This window comes from Vicia villosa, linkage group LG2 (genome assembly GCF_029867415.1).
Source record: "Vicia villosa cultivar HV-30 ecotype Madison, WI linkage group LG2, Vvil1.0, whole genome shotgun sequence".
Taxonomy (NCBI): Eukaryota; Viridiplantae; Streptophyta; class Magnoliopsida; order Fabales; family Fabaceae; genus Vicia; species Vicia villosa.
In genome coordinates, this window is record NC_081181.1 from 109,580,727 (window position 1) to 109,593,653 (window position 12,927).

General features: G+C 32.8%; 1 protein-coding gene across 1 annotated transcript; it reads left to right on the top strand.

Annotated features, from left to right (window-relative positions):
• The first annotated feature begins 10,773 nt into the window (after positions 1–10,773).
• Positions 10,774–11,661, top strand: LOC131646608 (uncharacterized). The gene is made up of 3 exons (XM_058916606.1): positions 10,774–10,930; positions 11,039–11,191; positions 11,310–11,661. Exons 1-3 carry the CDS (start codon positions 10,860–10,862, stop codon positions 11,485–11,487), a joined length of 402 nt encoding a protein of 133 aa, XP_058772589.1. The 5' UTR covers positions 10,774–10,859; the 3' UTR covers positions 11,488–11,661.
• Positions 11,662–12,927: the final 1,266 nt, after the last annotated feature.

The following is a 12,927-nucleotide window of genomic DNA, read 5'->3' on the forward strand; positions in this document are numbered from 1 at the left end:
TGTTGTTGATTTCGTTGTTGTTTGGAATACGCTGTTGGTTACAAGTTGTTGTTGATTAAGTTGTAGGTCGAACGACCAATGTTGGATTAAGTTGATGCAATTTGTTGCATGTTCAAGTTGTTGTTGTTGTTGTTGTTTTGTTGTTGTTGTTGTTCTGGTTGTCGTTGTGGTTGATGTTGCATGGCATACATTGCATTGTTTAAGCTGGCCTTGATGGCATCTGTTTAAGTTGGCCTTGATGGCACCACGTTGAAGGCTTATGCCTTGTTCAAATGCCTCGATAACCTGGCCTCTCTTTAAGTTGGGAGTTCTGCTCCAAATGGTACCACATGCATTTGCATAGTTGTGACGCATTTTGAGTCGTTGTGATGTTAATGTCTTTATGAGTGGCTGTTGATATAACTTTTGTTGGTTTGAGTTGTGAAATAATTGTTGTAATTATTGTGATAATTGTTGTTGCTAATGGTTGTTATTATTGTTGTTACAAATTGTTGTTAAAGTTGTTGTTATAACTGCTGTTGCTAGTTGTTACTATAACTGTTGTTTGAAAGTGGTGATAATTGTATTGTATGATTCCTGTCTAATATATTAATTATCATACTTTTGTTTATATTTTTCGATATCTCACCCCTTCTGCTGATATTTCCCCTACCATGGGAAACTTACAGGTACTCAAGATAGCAGTGGGAGTTTGAAGTGATTGTATGAAGTCTTTAGTTGCTGTTAGTCGAGTTGGTGTCTTGCTCTGATACATAGCACTCGGGATGAGATTATGATTGTATTTGTTGTTCTATTGCTGTTGTTATTATTATAGCTGTTGAATATCCAAGTTGAATAATAAGAAGTAATTACTGTTGTTTAAAGTTGTTTTTAGTTGAATAAAAGTTGATGAATAATTATAAGTTGAAGTTTGATCTAGTTGAATAAACTTGTGTATGAATTATTATTTTAAAGTTGTAGATGCCGAATGCTATGTATCAAAGAAAATTGAAATACATTTTTTTTGTGGTTTTTAAGTTGAAAATGTAATGCCTCATGTTTGATGTTTAAAACTTTCTGCACTCTGATTTTATTATAATTACTGGGTAGAAAATGTGGTGTTACATTAGTAGTATCAGAGCAGGTCGGTCCGTCCATCCAGAGTCGTCTAATTGTTGTTTATCCCTTAGTACGCGACAAGTGTGTACAACACTGTCGGTACTTGTTGTTTTCGGATTTCTTGTTGTAGGAGTGGGTTTGAAACTAAGTGGGGGAGAAGCTGTGCTTCTTGGTTATGCTTCGGTGGTAAGTTGTTGGTGCAATGTACTGCTTAAGGAGACAGTGCAAGTATTGTTGGAGCTTGTTGACATGGAATTAAGATTTTGGTTGTTAATTAAGTTGGAGCATCTTGGAAATAAGGATTGCGTATGTGTTTGGTGTTGAATATGTTGCTGAGGATGACGAGGTGAGATTGTATAACCAGATGTAAGCGAGTGGTAGCTATTGTTACATTGTAAGATGTTGTTTCAAGATATTGCTAAAATGGTTGGCAAGTTAGTAAGGATTTGTTAGCTAAAGATTTCGACTCAACCAATAATGTTCTTCGAAGTCATCTTGGTTCGAAGAAAGGATGGCCTTTAAAAGGCTATCTCTAAGTTATTATGTGTTAGGAAGTTTTTAAGTCGAAGTAAATTTGAGATGATTCCTCTTTGAAGTATAAAGGAAAAAAGACTTAGAAAATTCCGACGTATTACAATCATGCTGCTTCACGTCGAAGCGCTTCGAGCGGGAAAATTTTGATTTTTATATGTCTTCGTCCAAATCAAAGAAACACGCGGAACTCCAAGAATTCGAAGCGCATGCAAAAGAGCGACGTGACATCTCATTAGAGTAGGACCGTTAGGGTCGAAATAGTATAAATAAGGGTCTTAGTGGCAGGATCTAGGGGTGTTTATTTTGTGCAAATCACTCAAGTATCAAGCGTAAGAGAAAGAGTTTTCGCTGAGAAATGTACGTGTAACACCGTTATGTTTTTAATATTTATCTTTTACTTTATAAACATAAAGTCTTTTTAAATACCTTTACATTCCTTGTCGAAGCATTTATGTTTATAGTCTAGCCATTTCAAATTACTTTCTGCAATTTCTTTCGTTGCATTGTATTTCACATTATTTTACATCAAGTCATAGATTAGAATCTTTTCTTTCAAAGCAAATCCCCGAAAGATGAATTCAACTGTCTTAAAATACATCTTTTCGACAAATCTTCTAGGATCAATCTAGCCGATCATGCGAGTAACCAAAGTATATTTGATAGTTTGGAGGACTAGCGGTTGTTTACCGGAAATCACCATAAACAGGATTATGTTGCAATCATATTAGAAGATTGAGGTATAAGTACTTGATTTAACCGTGATCGGGTTGTCGTTTGATTCAAGGATTGGATTTGAAAGATGTGTTAAGTATGGTGATGTCGTATAGATTTTCGAGGACGAAAATATTCTAAGTGGGGGAGAGTTGTAACACCCGAAAATTTATTTAATTATTTAAAAAAATTATTCAAGGATTTATTATGGAAATTCGATCGAAGTTGGATTTATTAGTGATATTATAAGGAGAGGAGTTGGATTATGTTGAAAAAAAATAATATTAGTAATAATATTATTTAATTTGATTTAGTTGTATGTGTGTTAAATAGCAAAGAAGGAGGTGTAAATAATAGGCCATTTAGAGTTATGAGAAAATATTATTATTTGGTTTATTGGATTAATAAAAAGGATATATGGAATTAGCTTCTGTGGAAAATAAGGTTTTGGCTTTTGGGAGAATAGATCGTGAAACGAAGTTGTCGACAAAGAGGAACATGTTTTGGCAAAAAGGAGGAATTGATCATTGATCGTTGGGAAAAGGCTTGCACTCGATCAAATATTAGAGGCGATCTCCATATACAAAGTAAGGGTGGGGTTCGAATTATATAACCGGGAATATGATGATTAGTATGTAGGATTGAGATTGTATAAATTAATACCATGAATTGTGTGTTGTTACTGTATTGTTTGGATTTATGAAAAATTGACTGTTTTATGAATTTTGTTGATCGATTGTATTGTTATGGAAAATAAGTCTTTGGGTTAAGTTGTTGTTTTAATCAAAAACAAGAATATGGAAATTTATAAGTAGACCGAGGAAAAGTTATAAGATATTGTGGTGGCCAATTGAAATTTGGTGGTGGGCAGGCATTAGGGGAGGGAGTGTGCCGGTCGGCACCTCCATTAGGCACGGGAAATAATTGTTTTTGGCGGGACCGATTTTTGTTTGTTCTACGGTGGTACTTGTTTGGTTATCTTGTGAAATATATAAATATAGTATATAGTATATTGCTAGCATAATTGAAATAAAGACTTAGTTTTATTTTATAAATAGTAGCAGTTAACTAGAAATTGACAGTTTAATAAGAATTAGCAGTAGTATAGCAGGGACAGTATTTTGGTGAATAATTTTCTGTAGCAGTAGCAGATTCGAATAATACTAATAGGAAGTTAAAATTGGTAGCAGTTGGTTTGTAGCAGGGAAATACGGCAGTAGAAATAATTTAGCAAAATAGTAATAATTGATTAGTAGTAATAGTAGTTAATGAAAATAGTACCGATTAACCAAATTAGTAGATTTAAGCGGTATAATTAGTTGTCCGATATTAGTTGAAAATTGTCTAGGTCGGTAGTGTATATTGGTAGGTATTCTTGGTTGGTTTGTTTTGTTATGATTTTGTTGAATAGGTTGATTTGCACGTGCGGTTGAATTGTTCCGGTTTATGGAATTGTGTTGTTGATGAGTTGCTATTGAATGTGTTATTCTGAATACTTGTTGTTGATTTCGTTGTTGTTTGGAATACGTTGTTGGTTATAAGTTGTTGTTGATTAAGTTGTAGGTCGAACGACCAATGTTGGATTAAGTTGATGCAATTTGTTGCATGTTCTAGTTGTTGTTTTGTTGTTGTTGTTCTGGTTGTCGTTGTGGTTGATGTTGCATGGCATACATTGCATTGTTTAAGCTGGCCTTGATGACACCTGTTTAAGTTGGCCTTGATGGCACCACGTTGAAGGCTTATGCCTTGTTGAAATGCCTCGATAACCTGGCATCTCTTTAAGTTGGGGGTTCTGCTCCAGATGGTACCACATGCATTTGCATAGTTGTGTCGCATTTTGAGTCGTTGTGATGTTAATGTCGTTATGAGTGGCTGTTGATATAACTTGTGTTGGTTTGAGTTGTGAAATAATTGTTGTAATTATTGTGATAATTGTTGTTGCTGATGGTTGTTATTATTGTTGTTACAAATTGTTGTTAAAGTTGTTGTTATAATGGCTGTTGCTAGTTGTTATTATAACTGTTGTTTGAAAGTGGTGATAATTGTATTGTATGATTCCTGTCTAATATATTAATTATCATACTTTTGTTTATAACCAAATTAGTAGATTTAAGCGGTATAATTAGTTGTCCGATATTAGTTGAAAATTGTCGGGGTCGGTAGTGTATATTGGTAGGTATTTTTGGTTGGTTTGTTTTGTTATGATTTTGTCGAATAGGTTGATTTACACGTGCGGTTGAATTGTTCCGGTTTGTGGAATTGTGTTGTTGATGAGTTGCTATTGAATGTGTTATTCTGAATACTTGTTGTTGATTTCGTTGTTGTTTGGAATACGTTGTTGGTTATAAGTTGTTGTTGATTAAGTTGTAGGTCGAACGACCAATGTTGGATTAAGTTGATGCAGTTTGTTGCATGTTCTAGTTGTTGTTTTGTTGTTGTTGTTCTGGTTGTCGTTGTGGTTGATGTTGCATGGCATACATTGCATTGTTTAAGCTGGCCTTGATGGCACCTCAGTCACCAGTTGTGTTAGTATTTCACCATTTAAAAAGCAGAAATTCAGGTAAAACTGTCTGATTTAGCACATGATTTTAAGTCATTTGAGTCATATTGTGTCAAAGTATATTTTTTCAAAGCTATCTCTTTCTGTTCCTTTTTACGCTCTTTTGGTATAGTTGTGTTAGTTTCAGGCTCGAGAGTGTGGATGTCAAAAACAGGATCACAGAACTAGGCCAGGCAAGTGGAGAAAGTGGAAAATCTAAGAAAAGAAGGACCATACGCGTATGGAACTACTGATACACGTATGGATCAATATAGTGGCACCCTCATGCGCGTTCAGAGATTCTAAAGGAAAAAATTGGTTCTGCTCATACGCGTATGAGATTGTCATACGCGTATGTGCTTGTCCTATACGCGTCCCATACGCCCTCTAAGCAATTTTAGTGTAAAAATCCATTCTGCCCATACACGTATGAGTCTGCTCCATACGCGTATGGAGGCCCAATTTGGCTGAAAAGCCCAAGCTGCACTATTTAACCGGAAAAACGTTATTTTTCACGGGGGGACGATTTTTGAAGACGAAAAACACATCTGAAGAGCTGGAGAACTCAGAATTTGGCAAGGGTTTCACATCATTCAAGAGTTTACACAATTGAAGATTGATTCCTCGACAGATTTTGTAATGACAACAATTCTTTTCATTGCTTTATTTTTAATTATGAGTAGCTAAACCCCCCATTGCTAAGGGGGGTGACCCTGATTCTGAATGTAATGAATTCGAGTTTGTTAATGCAATAATTTTGTTATTCATTGTTAAATTGATTCGTTCTTATTATCGTTCTTAATGCTTAAACCGCCGGAAAAACGGATTATGAGTTTTTATAAATATTGTGCTGGGCAGCCATTGTTTATCGACCTGAATAAGAACATTTGATAATAAATATTTCCTAGGACTAGAAATATTTTATCTTAACCGGAAAATTCTCGATATTTGAATGCTTGATCATAACCGTAATTGACTATGGACATAGAAATTAGGGTGTGTGTTCAACGATCTTCTCACTAAGGATTTAGGATTAGATGCTCTAGAGAACCGGTAATCAATTGTTGTGAATTATATTATTGCACTGACAAGTCGAAATTATCGCAAGCAGAATCATTCACCTACCCGTAGCATACTACTCATATCTGTTATTCGTTTAACTATTTTACTCGCTCTTTCTAAATTGCATATTTTAGTAATTTTGTTACCAACCCAACCAATTACCAGTGATCTTTTGTTTAATTGAAATCATCTTTCAACTCTATATCCTCAAGCAGTCCTTGAGATCGACATTCGGAGAAAACTCCTTTTATCACTACAATAGGCAAAAATAGTACACTTGCTATTTTCCTATCAATGGCACCTGTTTAAGTTGGCCTTGATGGCACCACGTTGAAGGCTTATGCCTTGTTGAAATGCCTCGATAACCTGGCATCTCTTTAAGTTGGGGGTTCTGCTCCAAATGGTACCACATGCATTTGCATAGTTATGTCGCATTTTGAGTCGTTGTGATGTTAATGTCGTTATGAGTGGCTGTTGATATAACTTGTGTTGGTTTGAGTTGTGAAATAATTATTGTAATTATTGTGATAATTGTTGTTGCTGATGGTTGTTATTATTGTTGTTACAAATTGTTGTTAAAGTTGTTGTTATAATTGCTGTTGCTAGTTGTTATTATAACTGTTGTTTGAAAGTGGTGATAATTGTATTGTATGATTCCTGTCTAATATATTAATTATCATACTTTTGTTTATATTTTTCGATATCTTACCCCTTCTGCTGATGTTTCCCCTACCATGGGAAATGGACAGGTACTCAAGATAGCGGTGGGAGTTTGAAGTGATTGTATGAAGTCTTTAGTTGTTGTTAGTCGAGTTGGTGTCTTGCTTTGATACGTAGCATTCGGGATGAGATTATGATTGTATTTGTTGTTCTATTGCTGTTGTTATTATTATAGCTGTTGAATATCCAAGTTGAATAATAAGAAGTAATTACTGGTGTTTTAAGTTGTTTTTAGTTGAATAAAAGTTGATGAATAATTATAAGTTGAAGTTTGATCTAGTTGAATAAACTTGTGTATGAATTATAATTTTAAAGTTGTAGATGCCGAATGCTATTTATCAAAGAAAATTGAAATACAAGTTGTTTGTGGTTTTTAAGTTGAAAATGTAATGCCTCATGTTTGATGTTTAAAACTTTTCGCGCTCTGATTTTATTATAATTACCGGGTAGAAAATGTGGTGTTACAACAACCTTATCTTCACGAACTTTCTTAGTATCTTTTGTCTTGCCTTTAATGTTGATAAGTATTCAAATCAAACTATCACATACATTTTTATCCACGTGCATCACATCAAGAAAATGTCTTACATAAAGACTTGACTAATATGGAAGATCAAAGAACACCGACCTCTTTTTCCAAGAATTTTTCTCCACGGGCTTTTTTTGTTTCTTTCTTAAGACAAATTTAATGTGTTGTTATCTTCTATAATCTTGCTTCCCGGTTAAGGGTTTTGGAGCATACCATACTTTTGATCTCCATTAAAAGCCTTGTGCAATCTACGATAGAATGGTTAGGTCTTAGAAATCTTTGATGCCCAAGATATGCTGTCTTTTTTCCTTTGGGTAATTGGTAGTGACATGTATCAACTTCACATATAGGACACGCTTTATAACCCTTGACGCTGTACAAAAAAAAGACCGTATGCAGGAAAGTCATTGATTGTGCAAAATAACATGACACGCTACTTGAAGTTATCACCTGTATACACATCATCAACATCAACACCTTCCTCTCACAAAAGTCTTAAATCTTCAATCAATGGCGATAAATAAACATCTATGTCGTTCGTGGTTGTTTTGGACCTGAAATCATCATCGATATCATCATATACTTCCGCTTCATGAACAACCATAGAGATAGGTTGTAAATTAAGATAAGGACATGTCATGACGTATGGTTTGTACTCAAATTACCAAAAGGGTTCATTACATCGCTGGAAAGTCTAAGCCTAAGGTTCCCCGGTTCATTAGTAAAATCTGGAAACAAGGAATCAATTTTCTTCCATTACAATGAATCAACTACATGGCAAATTTTTCCATCACACACTCTTTCATATGAATGCCAATGCCATCTAGTATTCTTTGCGTCACTAACATTAACAAACAATCTCTTGAACCTTAGAATTATTGGTAATTCATCACCTTGATAGGAACACCCTTGTTAGTTGCACTATTGTCGTCATCAACACCAATGTCCTTCTGTTTGTAGCGCGGAGCCGCACACTCCGGACACTCGTTCAAGTTTTCAAACTCTTTCCCATATATGATGCAATTATTAGGACAAACATGTATTTTGACATAGTCCAAACCCATTGGACATGATATCTTCTTGACCTTATAAGTATGGTTTAACAATGTGTTACCTTCAGGAAGCGTTTCTTTCAACAATTTAATCAATTCAATGAAACTTTTATCCGTCCACCACCTCCTGCCTTAAAATTAAATAGTCTTAACACAACTGACAATCTTGTAAAACCTTTACATCTCGGGTACAACAAATCTTCCACGTCTCTTCGCAAAGTATCTACCATATTATCTTTCTTGAAAGCATCGACTCCAATATCACGAATGATGTCTTCTAGATTATCAGTCATACATTCATCATCTTTAACTATTTGTGACAAAGGTTTCTTTTTTATTCCTTCACCATGCCATACCCATTTCGTGTAATTTTGAATAATTTCATCACAACCACAATGATTGAATATAATATCCCTTGGATGTTTTTGTGTATTATAGCAATTCATACAAGGACACCAAAAAATATCATTGTTGTTAGGAAGTTTTCTTTCCACAAAATCAAGATATTGTAGCAATCCTTTCACATACTCGCTACTTAATCTATTGAATTTTATCCTACTACGATCCATAATCAAATAAAGCTTCTGAAAATAAAATAAAATAGAGTACACAAAATACAGCTTCTCAATAACAACAACAACAAAACAATGCGCAGAGAACAACAAGAACATTAGTAATGGAGAACAACAACAATGGAGAACAACAATAATGAAGAACAACAAGAAAAACAATATTGGTGAACAACAAGACCATACCGTGGAGATCCTTGGAGAATAAGTTTTCTTTTGTTGGCTAAGTTCCTTGGAGAAGAAGTGTTAGTATGCTTAGTTGGTAAATCTTGTAAACCACGCTTCTTCCATTGTTTCTCAAATGATCATTTAAATGTGAACTTGGAGGAGTTATGCTTTGGCCCCGAAAAACTAAAACACAAAGATGTTGAATCTTACATGAAATAAATAATTATGTCATTTCTTTGGGTGGGAGAGTTCCTCCATGTCTTATAGACTCCACGATATTCTTTTTACCGCAAAAGATGACAATGTTTAGTCCATACTTTTTGTATTTCTTTCTACTTATTGTTTTTCTTTGTGTTATTTTATATCTCATATAACATGTGAAAATGTTCTCAGAAGATTAATGTAACATAAAAGGAGACCTTTCGAATTATGGTTCGACCTTAACACGTCCTACACCGCCCTTTGATTTTCAAAAGAAGGGGAATGTGTCGAACAATGTTAGAGATTGAGCTGGTTCCTTGGCTTTCAAGCTAACTAAATCTGAGATCATCTTGTACTATGAGAATCGTCTCAGAGTCGTTCTTTTTTATGATGATAATGATTCTTGATTCCTTTTCTATTTGCGGTTCTTCTACCTTCAAACCCAACTAAAATTCGGGTGACATCAAAAAATAAAATAAAAATTCAATCAACACGCTATTTAGGCAAAATGGAACCATCATATAGAAAGGTCTAAGGTCTAAAATCAAAGAATATTCATATTAAAATATAATTTTTTTCACATTGAGTAAACCAAAATCGCCATGTGATAATATACTATTAACCCTTAACCCGACTTTTTAAATTGATTGTAATTAATATTTAAACTCATATAGCAAATCCTAAACAATATTGAACTGAAGACATACACAATACAAACAAAATTACTTAAAAAAAATTTAAAAATAACATAAATAATTGAAATAAACCAACTCAAAATCCCCAGCAAAATTTCATAAACAAGATCATCAGCGCAAATTTTTTTAATTGAACACTACCATATTGTAAGGCTATATTTGGGAGTTTGGAGGGGAGAGTTTTGGAAAATAGGAAGAATTTGGTGGAAAAAATAAAAAGAAATTGGGTATGAGGGTTTTGGAGGGTTTGATTTTATTCATAACATCAAAAACTCCAAAAAATGTAAGAACTCAAAAATTATATTGAAGGAGGGTTTTAGAGCGTTTACATAAATTTTCTAAATATCTTTTAGATCTTTATACTATTTTGAAAATAAATTTTTTTGTAATGATAATAAGTCTTTTATCATTCTAAATAAAATCATTTTTTCAAAAATAATTAAATATTTTTCTATATTTTAAAAAAAAATTATTTTCAAAAGCCTTCCCTTTCTCTGCAAACTCCCAAATATAGCCTAAAGTTCTGTTGAATATAATCTCAATATTTTGTCGTTTGACACTACATAATATTTTAAATTTAATTAAAATATAAATTAATTGTATTTGTTCCCATATTTTTTCTGAATAATAGTATCAAAATCTATCCAATTTTTTATTGTTTGTGTCTTGTACTCTTGTACCCCTTTCAATTTACAAACGGACACTTGTATCTTATAGGCTCATTTTTAAAGGAGAATCCCGTAGGAAATAAATTGCAGTGTTTTATTCTGTGTGTTTATCCGCTTAAAATAATAAGTTTCAGTGGTTCGATGAATTGGATGCCACTCAAATGATGATTAAATAATTTAAGCAAAGCTCAATTATTGATAATTTAAGCTATTTCTGACCTTAAAACGTGGTCCAATTATTCAAGAAAAAGGACATTTTAGACTATTCATAGCTCTACCTCATTCGCTAGCACTTTGTTGATAACATTATATAATGACAAAAATGATGAGCAATGAAAATCATTCTGAGAATATGGAGTCCTCAAGCTTCACTCAAGACCAAGGGTTAGAATATGCACTTTTTTCATCCTTTATTATTTCATCTATATAGTTTATTAATATATTAATTTGAATACATAAATATGTTATAATTAACCAATAAATTTTGTGCAGGAAAGTCTCAGCTGAAGGTAAAAATTCAGGCCTGGGTTTAGGCAATGTGTTGTGCAAGACAGGAAAAGGTTGGACATGTGTTATAACCAGGACTGATGGGCCTGATGCTGGCAAAGTTTTCGTTAAATGCGGTGAAAATTGCACCTGTACACTGTATGTTAAACATTGATTTATTCATCTTTACATACAATCAATTCTAGAGTTATGTAATTCTTTAGTATGTGTTGCACTTGTTATGAAATTCTAGTGATGTTGACAAATTCTGATGCAGTGATGGTGGAGCTGTGTCACCTAAAATTGAGATTAGTAGTGACAATGGCAGTGAGGTATTCTGCAAGTGTGGTGAAGGATGGAGTTGTTCCATTTCCAGGACTGAAGGGCCTGATGCTGACTCAGGCAAGGGCTTTGCTGAATGCACTCAACAGTATAACTGTGCTTGTAACTGTTGATGACCTATTGGCCCCCTACTCTGCTATTTGGTTTTTAAAGTAATTTGTATTGAATAATGGGATTATCAGCAATATTATGTGTGATGTTTTATGAAGATTGTTTGCTACCTGTTTGTAATTTGTATGTGTTTGATGAACTCATATGCAGAAATCTATGTTGTGTTGTCTCTTAAACTATGATGATGCTTTCCAGAGGCCCAAACATGTTTTTTTCTGGGTAAATAGGGTATCATGAATCAATTGTCTTGGCTTGAATATGTTTTAAAAAGGATTTAAACATGAATAATAGCAATAAAAAATGTTATATACATTTTATTTTATTTTAAATAGCAAATTAAATTTTATCAACCACCTCAAAAGCAAGCACATTAAATGGACTTGTTAAAGCTATAATTGAGCATGGTAAAGATATGAATTCAACACTATCATAGAGACGAGATAGTTAAATCACACTTTGTTATTAGGCACAATTTGAACTTTATAAATGGTAGACTCTGACTTATATAGCCAGTGAGTCAAGCTAGTGTTCTTCTAAGACCATTTACAATGGGGGTGTTGAAAAAATTATTCAATAGTTGAATGTCTACAATGGTTTGTTGAATGAGGTGTTTAATGTGATGTGGATTAATTGGTGTTGAAAAGATTCAACATGTTGAATGAGAAAAAAGTGGGGCCACATGCAACACTTTACACAATTTTATTGGTTGTTGTGATTATTTAGATTTTATTTTCTTTTAATCATTTAAAATTAATTATTTCATAGTAAATAAATTTTTTATTTATTTTTATTTTTATCAAAATTCATTATTTTTTTTCCTCTATAAATAGAGACTTGGTTCATTTGATTTGGACTCATAAAAAAAAATTCACTTTTTTCTCTCAATTTTTTTTCTATTTAGCCTTAAAAAAATCATTGTTTGTAGCTCTAAACATCCTTGTAGTGAAATGGATCCCAACAATAACCCTTTTAACACCCAAAATTTTACTAATTATCCTTGTTTGTGAGCCGAGTCTATTGTACTAATTAAATTATGTGTGTTTTATTTTTTGTGTGTTTCTTTTTTAGTGTGTTGTGTGTTTAGTGTATTTATTGCATTTTTAAGTTTTTTTATAATTTTATTTTTTTAAAAAATAACTATTTTTACATCTCTTATTTATTACTTGCAAGAAAAAAAATTAAGAATAGAAAATTAGAAAAAATAAATAAATTATTAAATTTTAAAAAAAAATTTAAATATTAATTATTTTAATTTAATTTTAATTGATAATAGATATTAATATATAATCATAAAAACAAAACTTTAAAAGAAAATAAGAATATGATGTGGGGTAGGGTGTTGAATTTTATTAAACAAAACCATTGTAGTGAAAAAAAATTGAATATGTGTTGAATTATTAGGTGGAAGAGAGAGAAGATGATGTGGAAGATAAAAAGTGAAA